The following is a 22,324-nucleotide window of genomic DNA, read 5'->3' as shown; positions in this document are numbered from 1 at the left end:
AGAATATTGAAGAATGAATTAAATATTCTTCTAAAACTTGGTTTTTATTAATGGATGCATAGTATAAGCCCATCTCCGATACTTTCCATAGAATAAATTCCCAGAAGTAGAATTATGGGGTCAAAAGTATTAGATATTTTTAGCCCCTTACCCCAGTTTCTTCCTGGTTGAGCAAATTTATACTCCCATCTATAAAACAAGAGAATGTCCCTTGCACTTTATTCTCACTGACTGGGAATTGCTCTTTTTAATAATTGTTTCATTGTTTTAATTTGAATTTCTTAACTTTTAAAAAATTATTTTAAACCTTCAGAATCGAAATAGAATACTGTGAAACTTCTTTCCAATAATATAGTTGTGAACTTACTGTTTAAGGAGTGTAGTTTTCCCACCTTGGGTGGTTGGCAGGGAATGTCAGAAAACGGAATCCTTTCTAGGGGTTGATTAAGTATTATTAATAATCTGTTTACATTTATGTAGCTAAAAAGACAACCCCACTTTTGAGCTTCCTGAAAAACAAGCAGGTAAACCTTTTGTTTTTATAGTTCTCTCAATACTTCTATTTCATTGGTTTGCATTCTGTGAATATAAGAGCATTGGGAACCTATAGGAGAGATAGCTGCTTTTTCTGCCATTATTCTTTAAAGATTTGGCTCATTGGCCTCACTCTCTGGCCCTCTCCTTCACTCTGGTTGTTGGACCAAAGATTCACTCTGCAAAACCAGGGAGTCCTTAGCTTGCTCCAGAGACACTCTCTTGATTTCCTGAAAGCCTCTGGATAATGTAGTAAGGCAGCAGTAGGAGACTCTGATATTAGCAGGCCCTGGTCTTTATTCTCTCTCATATTTTGAATGGGGTGGGGAGGGGGTTAAGGAGATAGAAAATGGGAAGGAAAGATGATACAGTTAAGTGGGTGCCCACCATACCTTCAAGACTAAGTTTTTGGTGGCAGTTATCTTGTTTGAAGGTTTGTGTTGATGTTTCTTTCTAGAGGATGAGAGAAGAAAAGAGAGAAGAAAGAAGGAGGCGAGAAATAGAAAGAAAAAGACAAAGAGAAGAAGAGAGGAGGAAATGGAAAGAAGAAGAGAAACGAAAAAGGAAAGATATAGAAAAGCTAAAGAAGATAGACAGAGTTCCAGAAAGGGACAAATTAAAGGATGAACCAAAGATTAAGGTATGAAAATAACTTAAACTGACTGCATGTTGCTGAAAATTGCATGTACTGTATCTACTTCTTCAAATATGCATGCATCTTGTGTTGGTGTAAACAGTTTTTTTGGTTTTGTTTTTGTCTTTTTTGGGGGGGGGAGTGAATCAACAGAAGTCTTTCCTATAATAGTAATAGTATTATTCTTTTAATTTAAAATAATTTAAAAGATTAAGTAGTTTACATGGTATTCAGTGCAGATCTGTGTTATTTTTAATCATTGAAAATGTTCAATTTTGGATTATTATTTTCTCAGTTCTTCATAAATAAGGGCTTAGGGCTGGCTGGCATGAATTACGGGTTATATTCAGCTTTTCCTTCATTTTTGATACATGAAGTTGCCTCATCTGTTTGTTTTCCACTGTCCTCAGGTACACAGGTTTCTGTTACAAGCTGTGAATCAGAAAAATGTAAGGACCAAGTACATGATACAGAGCACCTAGTATCATGTCACACACACAGGTTTTAGTTAATAAGTCCTTTTGGTGGTGGTGGTAGTGTTACCTGTAGAAAACCCCTTCAGACTGACCTAAGTCTTCTTAAAAGCTGAGCCATTTTAAATTCCTACTTTAGAAGGAAGCTCAGATGACTTGCTGATGCTCTGCTGTGTACCCAGGAGCTTCAACAATATACAGCTAGAGGACAACCATGCCTAAAGAGCTCTTTCCCTTCTCTTCTTTTTATATGCCTCTCATAACTGGCTGCCTTGTGGGAGTACTAGGGATATACCCCCTGCATTACGTCCTTTCCCCTCTCACAGGATTCCCCATGTTACCTTCTTGCATCTACCTGGGAATCTGTGAGCAGCAGATTCTGATTAATATATTGCATGTAGGAAGAGGAAAACCTATAGAAAGATCCCAGCCTTGCTACTTCCCTTCTGAGGGCATGGCTTGGCAGCCCTTCCTTCAGCGAACTTCCTGGGGAAGTACTCGTACATAGTACTTCAGAGAAAGTCAGAGAAAATCTCACAGAGATGATGGCAGGGTCTCCTTTTACCTCCTCAAAATTCAGCCGTTCATGTGGCTAGGGTTCCCCTAGGCTCTCCAGGACTCATTATTGGTGATAAGGGGCTTGGCGGCAGTGTGGGGAGGTTCCCATCTTAATTCCTTCTAGCGACTTCTCTGTCCGCCATGCCACAAGTGACTTGACTTGCTATTTCTAACTGTCAGCAAGGCAGAAGGTAGAGCCAGCCATGCTAGAGATATCCGTTAATGTTCTTATTAGAGTAATGAACATCTTGGCTTCTAACAAAAATGTTCATTAGAGAAATAAGAACACTTCCAATGAAACCTGCACATGGTATCCTCACTTTACACTGGTGCCTTCTTAGTGTCCAGTTTGGACTCACCATTTGCAGTGGTTGTCTGTGTGCTGAAATACTTCATGCTTAAGTCTTGTGGTGCTTTGCCTTTTGCTTGGTGGCTTGTATGATGCCTTCACCCTGAGATGAAACTTTCTATGATGCCTTCACCCTGAGATGAAACTTTCTATGATGCCTTCACTCTGAGACTTGAAATTCTTCTATTTTGCCTAAAAATCTCTCTGAATATCCAACACTTGGGGGTATTCTATAGAGATTTATAGCAGTGGCATGAGAAAGAAATTTTTGTTAGCAATTTGGACTTTATAAACCACTTTTATTTTAGAATTGCATTCTGTCATATATAGGACATTGAGCAGAATTCCTATTCAGTAGAGATGGAACTTCACAGTTCCACTGTATGAGGTATTTGGATTTTTAAATCAAATGCCAAATAATTTTTGCTTTTCATCTCTAATGATAATATGATTGTACCATCATAAGTATGTAACTACTCTCAGACTCAAGGCAAAATTATTCCTGCAATGGATCTCTCCTTTGGTGACCAAGGTATTTGTCATTGTAATTACTATGTAAAAATAGTCCAACAGTAATGATCTGCTTAGCATTTTAAATTCATACCATATTTTCCTATCAAGTTATGCCAACATGCATGCCAACATTCTGGGCTACAGAAGGCATACTTGAAAGTGTACGTTGGTCTACTTAAAGGTTGACCCATTTAAGCCAAAGGAGTCTTGATCCTATTGCCACAAAGTGATTAAACCACTTCATTTGAGTGGATAACACTTTCACATTAATAGCGTCCTTTTAGCAAATTACTGCTCTCGTGCACTAGTTGTTCACCTGAAAGTTTACGAGTACCTGCAGAGACGGGGGCCTTCTATAGCCTAAATTGAAAATATTTAGTATATTATTTTCTTTGGTAGAATCAGAAGACAATGTCCCACCCTTCAAAATAAACTTAAATTTGTTCTCTTTAAAGCTGCTCAAGAAGCCAGAAAAAGGCGATGAAAAAGAATTGGACAAAAGAGAAAAGGCCAAGAAATTGGACAAAGAGAATCTGAGTGATGAAAGAGCCAGTGGGCAGAGTTGTCCATTGCCCAAACGTTCTGATGGTGAATTTAAAGATGAAAAGCCTAAGAGGTCGGTAGTCGAGGGCTCTTTGGTACATTTGTTTTCGATATGTTTCTAGGTGCTAGTTTTACTGCTACTTTCTGGACTTGTACCTGAATCAAGATACTTGGTTTTATGAGGTGTAGGGGGATGAGGAGGACAGGTTTCATATATTTTAGTATCTTAATCTGGGTGAATGACTTTGGGGGTTTTTTTGAATTGTTTTTCAAAATACTAGTATTTTTTTAAAAATTCTGCTCCAAAAGTTCAACCTCATTGTAGTGGCCAAGTCAGGATCAGAATGTTCCTGCATTTGTGATTAGAAGAGCTTTGAGGGTGCATTCTCAGATTTGTTTTTCATGCAGACCTGAAGATGAGAGTGGCAGAGAATACAGGGAGAGGGAGCGGGATTATGAACGAGACCAAGAGCGCATACTGCGGGAAAGAGAGAGGCTGAAGCGGCAGGAGGAAGAGCGCCGCAGGCAGAAGGAGCGCTATGAGAAAGAGAAGGCTTTTAAAAGAAAGGAAGAAGAAATGAAAAAAGAGAAAGAAGCCCTTCGGGATAAAGGAAAGAAGCCTGAAAGTACAGAACCAGTAGGCAGCTCAGAAAAAACTGAAAAGAAAGAGGAAGTGGTTAAGAGAGATCGCATAAGAAACAAGGTGCTGCTTTTCGTTAAACTTATTTTCATGAGGATTTTTTTTTTTCTTTTCCTGCAAGTATAAAGGAAAGGGCTAGCTCGTTGTTCATTATAGAATTTTAGGGGAACTTTAACTATCTGCACCTTTTCAGTCTTGGTGGGGTCCTTTTATTAACTTATTGTTAATAAGATTGTGTATGTATTTCAAACACACACAAAAGTAGAGAGAACAGAGGAATAATGTGATGTACCCATCACCCAGCTTCAGCAATTATCACCTCATGGCCAATCTTCTTTCTACTCTAGCCTATCTTACTCCTACTGGATTATTTTCAAGCAAATCCTAGACAGATAATTTCTTCTTTAAATACGTCAATATTAAGAGTAAAGACTTTGTTTTTTTGGCCACGCCCCGAGGCACCATGCAGGATCTTAGTTCCCCAGCCAGAGAGCGAACCCGTACCCCCTGCAGTGGAAGTGCGGAGTTTTAACCACTGGACTGCCAGGGAAGTCCCGAAGACTCTTTTTCTTAACAAAATAACCCTAGTAGCATTTTCACACCAGAAAAAAAACCAAAACTGACAATAACTCCTTAGCATCCTACCTACTCAGTGTTCAGATTTTCCCAATTGTCTCATTAACATCTTTTTTATAGGCTCTAAACAAGGTCCACAAATTGTATTTGCTTGAAATGTTCCCTTAAGTCTCTTTTAATCTAAACAATTCCTCCTCCTCTTGTTTTCCTACCATTTATTTGTTGCAGAATCCAGTTTGCCCTGCAGAGCTTCTAACAGTCCAGATTGTCTAATTACATCCCTGTGGTATCATTTAACATGTTCCTCTACCTTCTATGTTTCCTTGAAAACCAGTAGTCATATCTAGAGCAGGGTCAGCAAATTTTTTCTGTCAAGGGCCAGATGGTAAATATTTCAGGCTTTGTGGGCCATGTGGTCTCTGTCACAACCAGTAAGCTTTGTAGGAAAGTAGGCATAGACAACATGTAAAAGAATAAGCCTGGCTGTGTGCCAATCAAATTTTATTCACAAAAACAGGTGGCCCCTCATCTAGAGGCCTGAATATATTCAGACTCAATTGTTGGCAAGAATACTTGATAGGTGGTGTTGTGCAGTTCCTACTGCATCATATCAGGAAGCATACAATGTCTGGGTGTCCTTTTATTGTGATGATAAGATTGATCAGTAGTAATCATATTATGGTTATGTGATAGGATGTCCTTGCTCTTAAGATACACAAGCTGAAATATTTAGCAATGAAGGGTCATGATGTCTGCACTTACTCTCAAATGGTTCTGCAAAAATATAATGTGTCTATATACGTGTATGCCTGCACACACTAGAGTCGGAAAAGGCACATGTGACAAAATGTTAACCATCGTGAATCTAGGAGAAGGGTATTAGGTATTTGTTGTACAAGTTTGGCAACATTTCTATAGATTTAAAATTTTTTAAGATAAAAAGTTGGAAAAACAACTGATCAATTAGTTCACGTATTGTAAGCCTGATCCAAATATTATAAAATTTTTTATCAGCCTTTCTCCTAATAATTTTGTTTAGATGCGTTATTTCATAAGGTGGGGGAAAGGCAAGAAAAACACTTGATCCTTTCCCTTTATTTACAGTATTCAGAGTAATGAGTTGGTGTCCCAGCAACTTGTAGGGGCTATCCATGAGCTTTGTTCTGTTTAGTCTTTAAGAACTTGTGGATTTAGAAATATTTGGTGTACTCCAACTTGTTACTATCAGTTATTGTCCTTGTTGATGGTTAAATTGTCCCATCTTTGCACAGTAGGCGCCCCATCATCTGTTTCTTTAAGTGCTACGCAGCAGTCTCATTTGTTTTAACGTTTCATCTTGTTAAAATAGTGAAATATTTTGCTGGAATTATTCACTTGGGAATAATGCTTTAAGGCTAACTTTCATATGTCAGAGAGAAAGGGCAAGGAAGGCTCATGTCGTGTTTTATTGAAGTTGAAAAAAGGCCTATACATTTAAGTTTTCCAAGGCCATATTGTCATAACCAAACACATTACTTGAACTGAGGGGTACCTGGTGACTTTATTGAGGATTATTTAGGAACCTGAGATCTAAAGTGCCACCTAGGGAGTCTCAAGCTAGGCGGTTACCTTGTTAAACCTGAATTAACAGACAGTCATATTTGTGCTAAGTTACAGGGGTCTGAGCTCATAACTTCAGGGAGGTCTTCATTTAAGACTTTGCATTCTTTATTATTGTTGTTTTTACTCCTAAAATTTTCTCAGGTGGTGGTGCATTTTAAAGTCAATTTACTGATGGGGAAGAGAGATAGCCAGTGGCCATGGTTTCTAAGGAAAAACTATTCAAGCTAATTCAGTTCATCTTGAGATGGTTAAGAAAATTAGGCAGTAGCCTTATCAAAAATTTACTCTAGGCATATAAAATAATACTTATTTTTAACTGCTGCTTAAAAAGTGAAACGGTTGTCTTTCTTTGTAGATAGGGGAAAGGAAGCGGGCAGTTTGAAGCAAATTAACCATCGACACTTACTGTCACGTACTGTGCCCTCACATTTTTGGTCTTGTGTGGGTTCTTTTTGGTATATATCAATATATAACTTAAGACTCTGAAATCCCCTGTAAATGCTTAGTAGCAATGTTGTAACATTAACATTTCATTTTACTTTAGGATCGCCCAGCAATGCAGCTTTACCAACCAGGAGCTCGAAGCCGAAATCGACTCTGTCCCCATGATGACAGCACCAAGTCTGGAGATTCAACCATAGAAAAAAAGCAGGAAAGTGGTATTAGCCATAGAAAAGAAGGAAGCGAGGAGTGACAGGTCCAAATGGCCTTAGGTGTCCTGACTGTCTAGGCAGCCAAAGAGCACGAATTAAGCAATCCAGAAGTGCCTTCAGGGCGAAGGAATAGAGAGAGAGAAAGGGGGTCGCTGTGCTGGTGGGGTACACTGCAGAGGAGTGTGTCTTGCGTCAAAGCAGGACCCCGCTTGCACGCTCCGATTGGAAGTACAATTTCATTTTTCATGCAGTTCCTACAAATTAATTTTAAAGTGTCCGACAAAGCTGAGGGAGAGGACATACATTGCAATTTGCAGGCAGGAAATGTCAAGAGAGGACTTAATTAGGTATGACACGAGAAGAAGATACGGGAACTGGCTCTAAAATCAAAAGGTTTTGTTAATCCTGGATTGAATTTTCTTAATTTCAGTGGAGCAGAGTCACTTTGAAGTCTTGTTCAGATCTAGTTATAGTCATTGTTGGTGATAACTGTTGACTTTGTGTAGTGTAGAAGCAACAAGCATGTAATTGCAATACAAGTACAGTGAAGGATATAACAGATTTTCGCTTCTGCAAAAATTTAAATAGTCATGTCATGTCTATATCCTATGTCCTAAAGTTTTAGGGTTAGTTTTAGTTTTTTGTTTGCTTACGTGAGCTTAGCATAAAAAAAACTTTTTTAACATCTCCTTTTGCCTTTAGCAATTTTTATATTACTAAAGTTTAACCCTTAGTTGGTGCTTGACAATCCAGTCTTTGTTTTATCTTAGGTCTCATAAGCTGAGTGCCTACCGTCTCCAGGAAGGAAACTGCACCAATATTTGTTCCTGTTAAATAGCAACTTTTATTCTTAGCTTGTTTTGCAGTCGATGCCAATAAATATCAACATCACTCAAGTACGAAGCTAAGTGTGTTTATTAACTTTATAAAATAGCTGTTAGTTTTGAGAAATTAAACTTTTGATACTTAATTAACCTTTTGGGAATTTTGAAAGTGGATGAATGATATTTGTTACTACCTTCACTAGCACTATGCCTATATTTTGCTCACCAAGAAGACCAAATCATGGTTCACCACTCTTGTTCCATAAGAAACAAAATGTCTGGACAACATCCTTGAGCTGCTGCTTCGTTTCCATGCTGCCAGCTTCTCTAATGTGATGTCAGTTTGCCTTTACTTTATAAGTCACTGCTTTATGTTTACTCAGCTTTTAGAAACCAGTAGCCCAAGAGGCAGGTAAAGAGGAAGAGCCATCGAAGGTGACTGAAAGAGAATGGTCCTCAACTGGGAGAGAGTACCGGCATAAGGGAAGGGGTATTTTCAAGGAGGAGAATGGCTGGCAGTGTCCCATGCCACAGAGAGATTAAGGAAGATAAGAAATGTGCACTGTTCACTGGATTTGGCAGTATTGAGGCACGCGTGAACTGGTGAGGCAGAAACCATGTGACAGTGAGGGGTGAGTGGCAGGTGGGAAGTGGAGATGGGGGCAGTTGGATATACAGGTCTTGGAGCTCACAGAAGAGATTTGGGCTAGAGATACAGGTTTGGAATTCATCTATTTTTAGGTGATCATTGAAGCCATGGGCCTGGATTTAATCACTTAGGGGGAGAGAGTAGAGAAAGAACAGAAACAGACCTAAGGCCCAGCCTTAAAGAACTCTAAGGATACTATACAAGTAAGGAAATGTATCTATAAAGACAGAAAAGGAGTAGCCAGAGAGCAGGTGAAAAACCAGAACACTGGTATTATATTACCTAACCCAAGGATAAGAATGAAGAAGGGGTGTGGCCATCAGGGTTGGATGCTGCTGGAAGGTCAAGTGTGATGCCTGAAAAAAGGCCATGGGGGGACTTCCCTGGCGGTCCAGTGGTTAAGACTCCACACTTCCACTGCAGGGGGTAAGGGTTCGATCCCTGATCTGTCAACTAAGATCCCACCTGCCATGTGGCACAGCCAAAAAATATTTTTTTTAAAAAAGGCCATGGGATTCAGTGACTTACAAATCATTGATGACCTGGAATGATAAGGAATGAAAGCCAGACTGGGCTGAGAATGGAAACAGCATAGACAACTTTTCAGAGAAGTTTGGCAGTGAAAAAATGGCGATGATAAAGGGTATTGGGGAAGGATTTTTTTTAATATGAGAAATACTAAAGCACGTTTAGAAGCCAAAAGGAAAGAACTGAGAAAGGATGAATACCCAGGGGAAGTGATAACCACTAGTGTAGGTTTCCTGAGAAGGCAGGTGAAAAGGGAACCTCTTGGCAGCTTAGGAGAAGCATCACCCCAGAACCATCAGTCATGAGTTGGCATCACTTGCCTCTGTACCCAGCCTGGGGCCCGTTGCCAGCCCTCTCACAGCTGTTTTCATGTCAGTACCTCCCTCTCTTGTTCTACTTGCTGCCCAGTCCAACTCGTTAAACCACACTTCCCCACCCCCTCTTTTTTTTTCTTTTAATTAATTAATTAATTTTTGGCTGCATTGGATCTTCGTTGCTGCATGTGGGCCTTCTCTAGTTGTGGCAAGTGGGGGCTTCCCTTATTGCAGAGCACAGGCTCTAGGCACGCGGGCTCTAGAGCGCAGGCTCAGTAGTTGTAGCGCACGGGCTTAGTTGCTCCGCGGCATGTGGGATCTTCCCGGACCAGGGCTCGAACCCGTGTCTCCTGCATTGGCAGGCGGATTCTTAACCACTGCGCCACCAGGGAAGCCCCTCCCCACCCCCTCTTAAATTTCTTCCATTCACTTATGTATTCACTTAACATTTACTAGTCACGGACTGTGCGGAGGCCCTGGGGTTCAAGGGCTCAAGTCCTTGTCCTTGAGGAACCATGGGCCAGTGGTGTCAAGAGACGACCAGAAATAACCAGGGCACAATGCACCATGTGAGAGGGGCTGTGGTGACGGCCTGGGGTGGGAGTCTCCTGCCCCTAAGCTGCCAGGTGTTGCTGAAGAAAATCCCTAAACCAGACAAACTGCTGAGACTGCAGGAGGGCCCTCCCTCCTGCTAAGCAGTTGATTCCATTTTTGCCTTCTTCGGACACAGGTTTGATTTCTTTGGAAATAAAGACAGGATGGAGACAGCTCAGACACTGGATATCTGAACATTCATCAAGCACCTCCTATGTGTTGGCACTAAAGCCACAGTTGTGAACAAGGTCCCCACCCTCCAGATGCTGACAGCCCTGGAGAGTTTGCTGCTCTGGTGGAGAGAAGCGATGCTAAGGGAAGTAGGCAGGAGGAATTCAAGGAGTGAGGGCAGTGGGAATAGCTACCTCCAGGGCAGTGAAAAGGGAGTGGCTTGGGCATTCATGAGGCTTTCATGCCTTCAAAATCAGGAACCACACCCCCTTGCCCAGCAGGCATATACAAGGTAGTCCTGAGGCAGTAATTTAACTGATTATAAATTAAGATCTAACTGCCTATGGTATTCACAGACCTTATCTAAACTAATTCCATAGGAGAAAGATTAGAGGAGTTTTGTGGCCTTTTGTTGGTATATAGAGGCTCTATATGTTACATGTTTTTATGGGGGTGGCCCAGAATTTTCTTTACTGTCTCTGGGACTGTCCTCTACATGACAAAAATTTATTATGACCATTTATATCCTTATTAAGGAAGGCAAGGTAGCAAAGACAGGCTGACATTTGGTGAATTCTTAGAAAGTATGTACCGACAATACATAGGATTGGCCATCCTTAGAAATCTCACAGAGCTCATTTATTCATCCACCAAATATTTATTAAGCTTATACTACGGAGGCATGGTTAAATACATGATTGTTCATTGCTACTGTAATGCATGATGTATTATCTATATTTCCAGACTTTAAGGCTATCCTCCATATCTCCAGCCCTGACCAATCCCTTGATCTCAGATGCAGCTCCCTACCGGACATCACCCAATGACCCCAAGTATCCCTGGCCCCAAATTGAACTCAACGTTCCTCCCATCCTCCTGCTTCACAGAGGATGTGAACCACCTACTCACTCAGCACTGAGGATCATGTCTGACTCCATCCTCACTCCCGAAGGCCACTCAATCATCCTGTGCCATTCATCTCCCTCCTCTCCAGGCCTTCATTGCCCTAGTTCAAGCTGCCATCATTCATGCAGTCATTTATTCATTTGCCATTTTTTGAGCACACACCGTGTACCATTCATGTTCTAGATTCTGGAATTACATCAGTGAACGAAACAGACAAAATTCCTGCCTTCATGGTACTTACATTAAAGTGGAGAGAGAAAGTAAATAAATCAAGCAAAATACGTATTGTTAGAAAGTGACAGGTGCTTAGGAGAAAAAATAAATCGGGAAAGGAGTGTGATGTTCATGGATAGGGGTTGAAAGGCTTCAATGAAAAGATGACTTTTTTAAAAATATTTATTTATTTGGCTGCATCGGATCTTAGTTGCTGCGTGCAGGATCTTCGTTGCGGCATGCGGGATCTTTAGTTGTGGCATGTGAACTCTTAGTTGCGGCATGCATGTGGGATCTAGTTGCCTGACCAGGGATCAAACCCGGGCCCCCTGCATTGGGAGCATGGAGTCTTAGCCACTGGACCTACCAGGGAAGAAGATGACTTTTGAATAAAGAGTTGAGGAGGAAATGAGATAAAGAAGAACCAGAAAAAAGAGATTCTGAAGGAGCAGGCAGAAGGATAGGAAGAAAACCAAGTGTGCTGTCCTGGAAGCCAAGTGAAGAAAGTATTCTAAGAAAAGGTCAACTAAGACAAATGTTGATAGGTCAGATCTGATCCGAGAAATTAACTTAGGATTTAGCAACACAGAGGTCACTGATGATCTTAAGTACAGTTTCAGCTTGAGTGCTAGGTGAAAACCTGATTGGAGTGGGCTCCCGAAAGGATGGGTACCCACTAGGATGGCTGTAATTTTTTTTAATGGAAAATAATAAGCATTAGCGAGAAAAATGTGAACTCTCACGCAGTGTTGGAGGAAATGTAAAATGGTGTAGCCATTGTGGAAAATACCCCAGCAGTTACTCAAAAGATTAAACAGAGTTACCATATGACCCAGCAATTCCACTCCTAGGTATATATCCAAAATAATTGAAAACAGGTACTGAAACATAATTGCACACCACTGTTTATAGCATTATTCATTATAGCCCAAAACACAGAAGCAACCCTAGTGTCCATCAACTGATAAATGGATAAACAAAATGATTATGTCCACACAGTGGAATATTATTCAGCCATAAAAAGGAAAGAATTACTGACACATGCCACCTGAAGGAACCCTGAAAAATTGTGAAAGAAGCCAGACACAAATGGCCACATAATGTATGATTCCATTTATATGAAACGTCCAGAATATTCAAACCCATAGAAACAGAAAGTAGGTTAGTGGTTGCCTAAGGCTGGGGGGAGAAGGGGAATGGAGAGTGACTGCTAACGGGCACAGGTGTCTTTTGGGGGTAATGAAAGTGTTCTGGATTAGATACTGGTGGTGGTTGTACAACCTTGTGAACATACTAAAACCCACTGAATGGTACACTTTAAAATGGTGACGTTTATGGTATGTGAATCATAGCTCAAAAACAAAAAAAAAAGAATGAGGAGAGTAATTGGAAATAGTAAATATAGACAAATCTTTCAGTTTTGTTGTAAAGGAAGGAAAACAGCAGTAGTTGGAAAGGGAGTCGGGGTAAAGATCAGGTTTTTAAGATGGGAGAAACGACTGCGTATTTATTTGTGTGTTGATGGGAACAATCCAGGGAAAAGCAGGGACAAAAAGGGAGGAACTGCCAGAGGCAGGTTTCTGAATAGGTGACAGGGGTTAGGATCCATTGAAGGAACAGGACGAAGGCAGAGGATTCGAGTACAGTGCTGGTAGCTGGGATGCGGTAGGTGAGTTATGGAAGTTCTCCTGCCATTGCTGAAGTTTCCTCGGTGGCTAGGAAGCAAGGGCATCACTGAGAGTGAGAACGGAGGAAGAAGGGTTAAAACTGTCATTTAGGCCAAAAGTGGACCAAGCCTGGCCACTGCCTATTTGTGTACAGCCTGCTAAGAATGGCTTTTATATTTGTAAATGATGGAAAAAATCAAAAGAATAATATTTTGTGATACAAAAGAATTCTACGAAATTCAAATTTTAGTCTCCGTAACTAAAATTTTATCGGAACCTGGTCACACCCACTAGTTTATGTACTATCTAGCTACAGCAGCAGAGTTGAATAGTTGTAATAAACATCATATGTCGCCTGCAAAGCCTAAAATATTTGCTATCAGAAAATGTTTGCCAGCCCCTGGCCTAGGCCCTTGCTAATCACAGGCCAGCAGCATGCAGGTCACCTGGGAAGTTGTCAGAATCTGTAGTCGACCAAGATCCCCAGGTGATTCATGTGCACATTAAAGCTTGAGGAGCACTGCTCCAGGAGAATGGGAGGGTGGCTGCACCGGAGAAATGTAGAACTGTGGGGCAGCCTTCAGGGCCCACTTGAAGTCAGTGGTCGTGAACCCGGAGTGAGGTCAGTCGGTCTCCTCCAGGCTCATTCAGCTGTCAGAGGCACAGGCTGTCGAGCAGGTGGAGGACTGGATTTACTAGGGTTACGGTCTCTCCAGGCAAGTACAAGAAAGGGCAGGGTGTGGACGAGTGAGTGGCTGATACAATTTAAGCTAAATAAGGAGGGAAGGGGAGACACGGAGGGGCAGCGGAAGGAACAGGGAAAGGGTATAGGTTCAATGGATGGGTGGTCCCGGTGGGGTGGGAGCATCGTCGTCAGTGCTGGGGTCCTAGGGAAAGTCAGCTGCAAGGACAGCAGAGAGCGGGATCGTGCCGAGGTCGAAGGGCTGGCAAGGGAGCAAGTGGCTGCGGTGCAGCGAAGGACGGGGTCACCGGAGGAGAGGAAGCCAAGGGGCCGCAAGTGGATACTGAACTCACCAGGAATCATGACAGGAGCAGTGCTGGAGAGAGCGGCAGTGAGCCAGGAGCTAAATCTGCAAGGAATGAAAGGGAGAGACTGGGAGGGACTGGGAAGTAGCTGCAACAAAAAAATCGCATCTTTGTGCTGGGACTGCAGCAGTGGCCCCCGTGGGCTCCTTGTTTCCACTCTTACCTCCGCTTCCATCTGCTCTCGGCATAGCTGCCCAAGCGATCTTTCTAAAATAACCACATAAGTGCTGCTTGCCCTTCAAAAGCTTTCAACGGCTCCCATTTGCCTTCAGCAGTCATTTTGAAGCTCTACTCTGAGGAACCCTCTTGGCTGGTCAGAAGTGCTTCAGGGGTTCCTCAAACAAGAAGTGTCCAGGCCAAACAGTGAAGCTGTCAACTGCCCTGAGGGGCCTGTTCTTCTGTTTTGTCTGTTTGAGGTACTGAACTCTTAGTTGCGGCATGTGGGATCTAGTTCCCTGACCGGGGATCGAACCCAGACCCCCTGCATTGGGAGTGCGGAGTTTTAGCCACTGGACCACCAGGGAAGTCCCTAGCCAGCCTCATTTTAACTTGATTACCTCTGTAAAGACCCTACCTCCAAATAAAGTCACATTCTGAGGTACTGCATAAATTTCAAAGTCAAACTGACCAGATTTGCTGACAAATTGGATATGGGATGTGAGAGAAAAGAGAAGAGTGGACGGCTTCCCTGGTGGCGCAGTGGTTAAGAATCTGCCTGCCAATGCGGGGGACACAGGTTCGAGCCCTGGTCTGGGAAGATCTCACATGCCGCGGAGCAACTAAGCTCATGTGCCACAACTACTGAGCCTGTGTTCTAGAGCCCGTGAGCCACAACTACTGAGCCCACATGCCACAACTACTGAAGCCCGCGCGCCTAGAGCCCGTGCTCCAGAATGAGAGAAGCCACTGCAATGAGAAGCCCGCGCACCGCAATGAAGAGTAGCCCCCGCTCTCCGCAACTAGAGAAAGTCCGTGCGCAGCAACTAAGACCCACCACAGCCAAAAATAAATAAATAAATAAAATAAATTTTAAAAAAAAATTTTTTTTAAATGAGGAAGTATTTTTTAAAAAAGAGAGAGAAGGGTGGAAAATAAATTTTGGCCTAAGCAACAGGAAGAATGGAGGTGACATTGCTGAGATGGGAAGGACTTTTGAGTGAGCCAGTTGACGGTGAAAATATCAGGAGTTCTGTTTGGGACACATTAAGTTTAAAGACATCTATTAGACATCCAGGTGGGGACGTTGAAGGTAGTAGGAGTTCAAGGAGACATCCAGGCTGGAGACATACATTTGGGTGTTGTCAACCAAGAGAGTATTTAAACTTTTTTTTTTTTTGGCCGTGCTGTGTGGCATGCGGGATCTTAGTTCCCTGATCAGGGATCAAACCCGTGCCCCCTTCAGTGGAAGTGCCGAGTCTTAACCATTGGACTGCCAGGGAAGTCCAAGAAAACATTTAAAGCCATGATATTGGATGAAGTCACCAAGGAAGGGAGTGTATATAGAAAAGAGAAGAGGTCCAAATCTGAACCTCAGGGCTCTCCAATGTTAAAAAGTGAGATAAGGAAGAATCAGCAAAAGAAACTCAGAAGGGGTGCCATGCAGTGTAGAAGGAAAGAACAACAAGTGTCCTATAAAGCTGTAAGAATTAAAAGGATGATTTATATAAGCTCTTAGCACAGTGTCAGTCACACTCTAAACCTGAGGAAATGGTAGCTATGATGATGATGATAATGACGATGGTAATTCATCTACTAAAGGCTAATTTGTTGCTCCTTCTGGTCACCAAAAAGAAAATACTGGCTCTTAAATAAATAATAAAAATCCAAGGTAAGAAGCCCGAGGTCTCACTTGAATTAAATGTAAATTTCGATGAGGATCTGAATCTAAAAACTGGGTGGGATTAAAGTAACTAAACTGTTGCTGTTAAAAACCGGTAATTATTCAGGAATTCCCTGGCGGTCCAGTGGTTAGGACTCCGTGCTTCCACTGCAGGTGGCACGGGTTTGATCCCTGGTCGGGGAACTAAGATCCTGAAAGCCACGTGGCGTGGCCAAAAAGCAAACAAACAAAACCCTGGTAATTACTAAATTGGGCTCAAGCTTCCTATGGTTTCTGTATTCCCTCTCTAGATCTAAGGCACCAGCATCCAGTTGCCCAAGGCAGAGACCTGGGACTAAGACCTGCTAACTTTATGTCACAATCACCTTATTTTTTTTCCACATATGTAACCATTTATTAAGAACATTCAAAAAAATATGGAATGCTTCACGAATTTGTGTGTCATCCTTGTGCTGGGGCCATGCTAATCTTCTCTGTATCATTCCAATTTTAGTATATGTGCTGCCGAAGGGAGCACCACAATCACCTCTTGATCTTGTTTCTTCTTATTCAACGTCATGGTGACTACCTTACTTTGTGCCACCATCACTTCTTGTTTAGACTATTTCCAAAGCCTCCTACCTAGTTTGTTTGTTCTACCATCTGTCACTATCCCAGTCCAGGGATTCGAAACCATTTTTGTGCCATGGAACCATTTGGCAGTCTGAGAAAGTTTCTGGACTTATTTTCAGAATTTTTAAAAAATTATTTATTTATTTTATTTTTGGCTACGTCGGGTCTTAGTTGCGGCATGTGGGATCTTTGTTGTGACATGCGGGATCCTTTGTTTTGGCATGTGGCTCTCTAGTTGTGGCTCACATGCTCAGTAGTTGCGATACGCAGGCTTAGTTGCCCCGGAGCATGTGGGATCTTAGTTCCCCAACCAGGGATCGAGCCCGCGTTCCCTGCATTGGAAGGCAATTCTTAACCACTGGATCGCCAGGGAAGTCCCTCAGAATCGTTTTTTTTTAAAATAAATTTTATTTATTTTTGGCTGCATTGGGTCTTCGTTGCTGCATGCAGGCTTCCTCTAGTTGCGGCGAGCGGGGGCTACTCTTCGTTGCGGTGCGCAGGCTTCTCATTGCGGTGGCTTGTCTTGTTACAGAGCACGGGCTCTAGGCGCGTGGGCTTCAGTAGTTGTGGCTTGTGGGCTCTAGAGCGCAGGCTCAGTAGTTATGGCACACGGTCTTAGTTGCTCCGCGGCATGTGGGATCTTTCCGGACCAGGGCTCGAACCCGTGTCCCTTGCATCGGCAGGCAGATTCTTAATCACTGCGCCACCAGGGAAGTCCTTCTCAGAATGTTTTTAAATGCATAAAACAAAGTACACAGGATGATAAAGAAAACCAATCACACTGCAATACAGCTATCAAAATATTTTCTAAAAGAAATGTGTACTATAGCAACATACAGGATTAACAGAGTTCTTGTGGGTCTACTGTAATTTCAAAGAAGTGATGAGTACATAAACGATATTTCGAGACATCTGCATCAACTGCAGTGTGATATGAAACCATCTTTGATTTCTATTGGTGATCAAGTCACAGGTACTGCTAATGTCACTGTAGTTTGTTGCCTACATTTGTAAATAAAGAAAGCACTACGTTTCAGAGTTTGATGAAAACGAAGTTGTGATTTTTTTTTTCCATCCACGTTCATGTACCCTGTGAATTCTATACATTGACCCTTGTGGACCCCAGGTTAAAAACCCTTACCTTAATCTATTGGTGCAAAAATGCTTGAAGTGACTGTAGAGATCTTTGTTTCTAAATGGGGAGAAGAAAAAGATGAAAACGGGGAACATTAACATCCAAAACGTGTGCCATTAATTCCTGTACATTTTGCCAAAGGTGGGTTACAAAGTCAGTCTGAGCTTCCTAGCAGCCAAGGAAATGTTCTGTCCAGAACTTTCTCAGTTTAAAACCTTGACTGGGGCCGTGATCCTTAGTACTCTGCGTTGTGTAAAACCTTGATTGGTTATACAGTGCTGTATGTCAATTATATCTCAATAAAACTGGAAGGGAAAAAAAAAACCCTTGATTGGCAGCCTCTTGCCTAGTCTAAAGCCCCATGGCCAACACCACTGTACCTTCCCATCTCGCACGGCCCAGCCTAGTGGAAACAACCGCCGAGAAAGAGCCGGGGGCCAACCCCCAGCCCACTCCGGCGGGGCGTTCCCAGCCCCCGCCCCTAGGCGCGCTCCCTCCCAAACGCAGGACCGAAGTCCCTTGCGCCGGAACATAACATCTCCCCCGCCCTCGCTGGAGATAGCCTCGCCCACTCCGCTCCTCCCGCCTTCGGAAGGGTTTCTGCCTTGGCATTTATTACGGACTGTCTGTCTCACCCATGACACAGGGTGCCCCTGGCACACTAACGGGCTCCTGAAAAACCCACTTACGGAACTGAAGCAAAGGGAATTCCATTTCGCGCGAACGAGCGCAGTTTCCCACGGCCTCACGGGAGCGTGTGCAGAGAGCGGCCGTCAGGGGGCGTTGGTTGGCGCACGGCGTGTCCTCCCCAAGCCCCGCCCCCGGCGGCGCCTTCTAAACACGTCCTTCCGCTCGATTCCTCCTCTTTTTCTCTTGTCCGCCATCCTATGTGCGGTTGGATTTGCTCCTCGTCATGGTAAGTCCATCCGTTACCATCAGCTCTGGGGTGGCTTTCCGAGACCTGAGGTCTCCGCGAGTTCGCCGGTGCCGTGGGCTGTGTCGATGTGCGGGACCCTTTTTAAGGCCTTTCCCAGAGGAGATGGAGTTGGGCCACGGCTCTAGTCCGAGGGCCTGGCGGGAAGCGAGCGAGCACCTGGGGAGGGGCGGGCTGCGCCGGGCCCGCGAGGTCCGAAGGGGCGCTCTCTGCTCCAGGCCACTGCTCAGGCGGGCAGGGATTCCCGTTTTTCCCGGAGCGAACTCTGTTTCGGGGGCAAGAAGAGAAGTCGAGGGGGTACCCCAGAAATCGTGGCCTGACTTCGGGCTGCCTGCGACACGCGGGATGTTCCTGGCATCGAAAAGGGAATTTAGGCTGCTGGTTTTCGAAGACTGTTTTTACTTGGGGGCCAGGATCCTTCCACGTTATGAGATTACAGGACTTTTTAGCCTTTTGTTCAGGTACTTGAACGTCACCTCGTAGAAACGCCTGGATCAAGGGGTGATGTGCTCTGAATGTGACGGGAAACTGGGAAAGTCATCCTTGGGAAAGTGACGTTTTAAATAGAGTTAGAATTAATACCAAAATGCTCAGTGGGCTAGAACAGATTTACCGCAAGTCAGGGACTTCGTGTAAATCTTTTTTTTTTTTTTTGCCGCTCCGTGCGGCTTGTTGGATTCCCGACCAGGGATCGAACCGGGGCCCCCAGCAGTGGAAGCGTGGGATCCTAACCACTCGACCACCAGGGAAGTCCCAGTACCCTGGTGTACAAAATAGTGCGCTGAGACTCACTGACTTGCAAGGGATTGTTCCTGAAAACCACGTGCTTTAGTCCCCGCCATCTCTGACTATAGCCCTCTCAGTCCTGGGCTGACAGCAGGGAAGACTGGAACACGCCCTAGCCTTGGAGCAGAGAGAACCTGGGTTTGAATCCCAGCCAAATCTGCACATTAATACTCTGCTTTGGGGCAGGTTACCTACCTTCCTGACTACTGATTTTTCTTTGAACAGTGGGAATTATGGTATCTGCCTCCGGAGAAGTGAGGAACAAAGCAAAGGGCAGTGATGGGTTTAGCATCGAGAGGGTTGTTCTTGGTATATGTTAAGCATTCGACTATTTGTTGGATTTAGGGAGTTCCTGACTGAATCATTGGAGCAAGCTCTGATATTGCTGTTAAATTGATTGCATTTCCTTCCCAGTCTTCTCACAAGACTTTCAGGATCAAACGATTCCTGGCCAAGAAACAAAAGCAGAATCGTCCCATTCCCCAGTGGATTCGAATGAAAACTGGTAATAAAATCAGGTAAAGGCAAACACTCCCCACCCTTGTGTTTTGTTGAACTTAGGATTACTTTGGGGGCATAAATGCACAATTGAAAGTTCTATGCAATTTAATTCGTCCTGAGCCACCATTCTGAAATTCTTTTGTTTTTTTTTTAATGTGCTTCTGGGTTTCTGGACGCAGTCAGCCCACAGCTGGGCTTAGGGGCAGACACTCCTCCAATATTTGTTAATTTCCTTGTTGTCTTCAGTCTGAGCCAGAACATAAGATGGAAGGCTGTCTCATTACACATCCCAGTGGGGAAGATCATAGTGTTTATCTTCTCTAAAGATTGGAAGATTGCTTTCCACTGCAGAAGTAATTGAAGTGATGGTTTTAGGAGAAAGACATTACTAGAATTGCTACAAAGGACCTCCAAGGTCGTCCAGGCTAACTCCAGGCAAAGCTATATCTAAAACTCAGGTCTCCTGCATGCCTTTCAGCCAAAATATTTTCAAAGCATTTTTAAGCTGACACTGTAGGGTGAGCCTAGCAAGTGGGTCCCTGCCAAGATTAAGACTGAAGCTCAGGAGTGCAAGATCGTGAAGCTAGTATAGAAGTCTGATTTGGTTGTATGGCAAGTAGAAGTGGGATTAGTTGGCTGATGTGAAGACCAAGATTAAGATGTGAATTGTCAGGGCTAAAATTGAAGGCCCATTTCCTTAATTCATTTAGCCAGTTAGACGTGAAAATCGCCACCCACTGTAGCTTTATAGGCCAATTGATTGCAACCTTTGGTTTATAGTGTCCTCATCCAATGATGGTAGGACCTGCCTTTATAGTTGTGAGGAATGAAAGAAATGTATATAAAGCTCAGTGCCTAGCTCAATAGAGGGTACCTGCAATTATCAGATGCTGGTCTCTTGCTCTGTGGTCTGGCTTTTTGTGTGTGTGTGTGTGTGTGTGTGTGTGTTGTCTAACTTTTAAAATGTATTGAAAGCAGGTTGCAATTACAGTGCTCCGTTTCGTGGAAGTACTGACATAATCCTGCTGAAAGAAAATCTGTGTTGATCATTTTTGATTTTACCTTTTATGGGGGTAAAATCATGGCAGATCGACATGAACATTTCTGAGATAGCCTTAGCTCTGCAAATCACTGGGCTCTGGTATTGAAGTGACTGAAGGTGTTAATGTATTATTAAAATTATGCAAGGGCTTCCCTGGTGGCACAGTGGTTGAGAATCTGCCTGCCAATGCAGGGGACACGGGTTTGAGCCCTGGTCTGGGAATATCCCACATGCCGCGGAGCAACTAGGCCCGTGAGCCACAACTACTGAGCCTGCGCGTCTGGAGCCTGTGCTCCGCAACGAGAGAGGCCGCGATAGTGAGAGGCCCGCGCACCGCGATGAAGAGTGGCCCCCGCTTGCCGCAACTAGAGAAAGCCCTCGCACAGAAATGAAGACCCAACAGAGCCAAAAATAAAAATATAAAAATAAATAAAGAAATAAAGATTACTCTTAAAAAAAGAAAGAAATAGGCTGCATTAAAAATAAATTATAGGGGCTTCCCTGGTGGCGCAGTGGTTGAGAATCTGCCTGCCAATGCAGGGGACACGGGTTCGAGCCCTGGTCTGGGAGGATCCCACATGCCGCGGAGCAACTGGGCCCGTGAGCCACAACTACTTAGCCTGCGCGTCTGGAGCCTGTGCTCCGCAACAAGAGAGGCCGCGATAGAGGCCCGCGCACCGCGATGAAGAGTGGCCCCCACTTGCCGCAACTAGAGAAAGCCCTCACACAGAAACGAAGACCCAACACAGCCAAAAATAAAAAAAATAATAAATAAATAATAAATAAATAATTTAAAAATAAATAAATAAGTAATTAATTAAAAAAAGTGAATGAGTGTACACTTGGGGAGAGGAGAGAGCTTCTCCACTACTTAGTCCCTATAAGGAACCAGTGTGTGTTTTCCTTAGCCTGGAATCATTTTGAGAGGTAAAAAATTGCTTTGACTAGTTCTTTAACACATCTAGCAAATCGTTTTTTACTCTCCAAAAAGAGCTCCAAACTTGTTAAAGGTAGGGAAAGTGGAACCCTTTTTCTTTCAAAGATTTTTATGGTACTTTAAGGCAAAGTTTGTGGTCAATAAGAGCAGCTAAATTGGAGTCAGACTGCCTTTGTAATTTGTGATTTCCTTCTGTGTAGGTACAACTCTAAGAGAAGACATTGGAGAAGAACCAAGCTGGGTCTATAAGGAGCCTCACATATGAAGTGGCACACATAATCAGAACATCACTAGTGTCTGGGACAGCTGCCTGTGTTTGATGCTCTCTCCTCTTTTCTTGATCTTTCCTCACCACTGCTCACTGTGTAGCTCAGTAATAAACGTGAACCTTTTGTTGGAACTGTTACTGTATTATTCTGGTTTGTGATGATGTACTGAATAAATACCCCTCCTATCAGATGTAACACAGGACTGTTCAATGATAGAAATGTTCTCTAGTTACCAGGTACTTAGAAGTATGGCTAGTAAAAGTAAGGAAGTGGTTTGTTA

General features: G+C 43.3%; 2 protein-coding genes, 1 long non-coding RNA gene and 2 other non-coding genes across 11 annotated transcripts in view; 3 read left to right on the top strand and 2 right to left on the bottom strand.

Moving 5' to 3' along the window:
• The window catches only part of UPF3B (UPF3B regulator of nonsense mediated mRNA decay), a 42,561-nt gene extending 34,590 nt beyond the window's left edge, over window positions 1-7,971 (top strand). For 4 of the 5 annotated variants that reach the window (XM_059911863.1, XM_059911862.1, XM_059911861.1 and 1 more), the window contains 6 exons: window positions 481-524; window positions 992-1,174; window positions 1,579-1,617; window positions 3,517-3,677; window positions 4,013-4,307; window positions 6,967-7,971. In XM_059911863.1, coding sequence (XP_059767846.1) covers window positions 481-524; window positions 992-1,174; window positions 1,579-1,617; window positions 3,517-3,677; window positions 4,013-4,307; window positions 6,967-7,116 — 872 coding nt within the window. In that variant the 3' untranslated portion in view covers window positions 7,117-7,971. The remainder of the gene's footprint in view (window positions 1-480; window positions 525-991; window positions 1,175-1,578; window positions 1,618-3,516; window positions 3,678-4,012; window positions 4,308-6,966) is intronic. The other variant, XM_059911860.1, reaches the window with a different exon arrangement.
• A 4,248-nt stretch (window positions 7,972-12,219) lies between these two features.
• Window positions 12,220-18,428, bottom strand: LOC132357967 (uncharacterized). Of its 3 annotated transcripts, none has more exons than XR_009500369.1 (4): window positions 18,265-18,428; window positions 17,582-17,632; window positions 13,977-14,032; window positions 12,220-13,008 (listed from the first exon to the last, which is right to left on the bottom strand). It is a non-coding gene; the product is annotated as an uncharacterized LOC132357967 (long non-coding RNA). The 3 variants fall into 3 exon arrangements; XR_009500368.1 differs by having other exon boundaries at window positions 12,224-12,989; window positions 18,265-18,426; XR_009500370.1 differs by lacking the exon at window positions 12,220-13,008 and adding an exon at window positions 13,017-13,608.
• On the bottom strand, window positions 16,239-16,345 carry LOC132358079 (U6 spliceosomal RNA). The gene has a single exon (XR_009500432.1). It is a non-coding gene; the product is annotated as a U6 spliceosomal RNA (small nuclear RNA).
• Window positions 18,227-22,175, top strand: RPL39 (ribosomal protein L39). Its single transcript, XM_059911866.1, has 3 exons — window positions 18,227-18,491; window positions 19,710-19,813; window positions 21,976-22,175. Exons 1-3 carry the CDS (start codon window positions 18,489-18,491, stop codon window positions 22,022-22,024), a joined length of 156 nt encoding a protein of 51 aa, XP_059767849.1. The 5' UTR covers window positions 18,227-18,488; the 3' UTR covers window positions 22,025-22,175.
• LOC132358047 (small nucleolar RNA SNORA69) lies at window positions 20,768-20,900 on the top strand. The gene has a single exon (XR_009500404.1). It is a non-coding gene; the product is annotated as a small nucleolar RNA SNORA69 (small nucleolar RNA).
• Window positions 22,176-22,324: the final 149 nt, after the last annotated feature.

This window comes from Balaenoptera ricei, chromosome X (assembly GCF_028023285.1).
Source record: "Balaenoptera ricei isolate mBalRic1 chromosome X, mBalRic1.hap2, whole genome shotgun sequence".
NCBI lineage: Eukaryota > Metazoa > Chordata > Mammalia > Artiodactyla > Balaenopteridae > Balaenoptera > Balaenoptera ricei.
The sequence above is the reverse complement of the archived record's forward strand: the minus strand, read 5'-3'. Positions and strand labels throughout refer to the sequence as shown.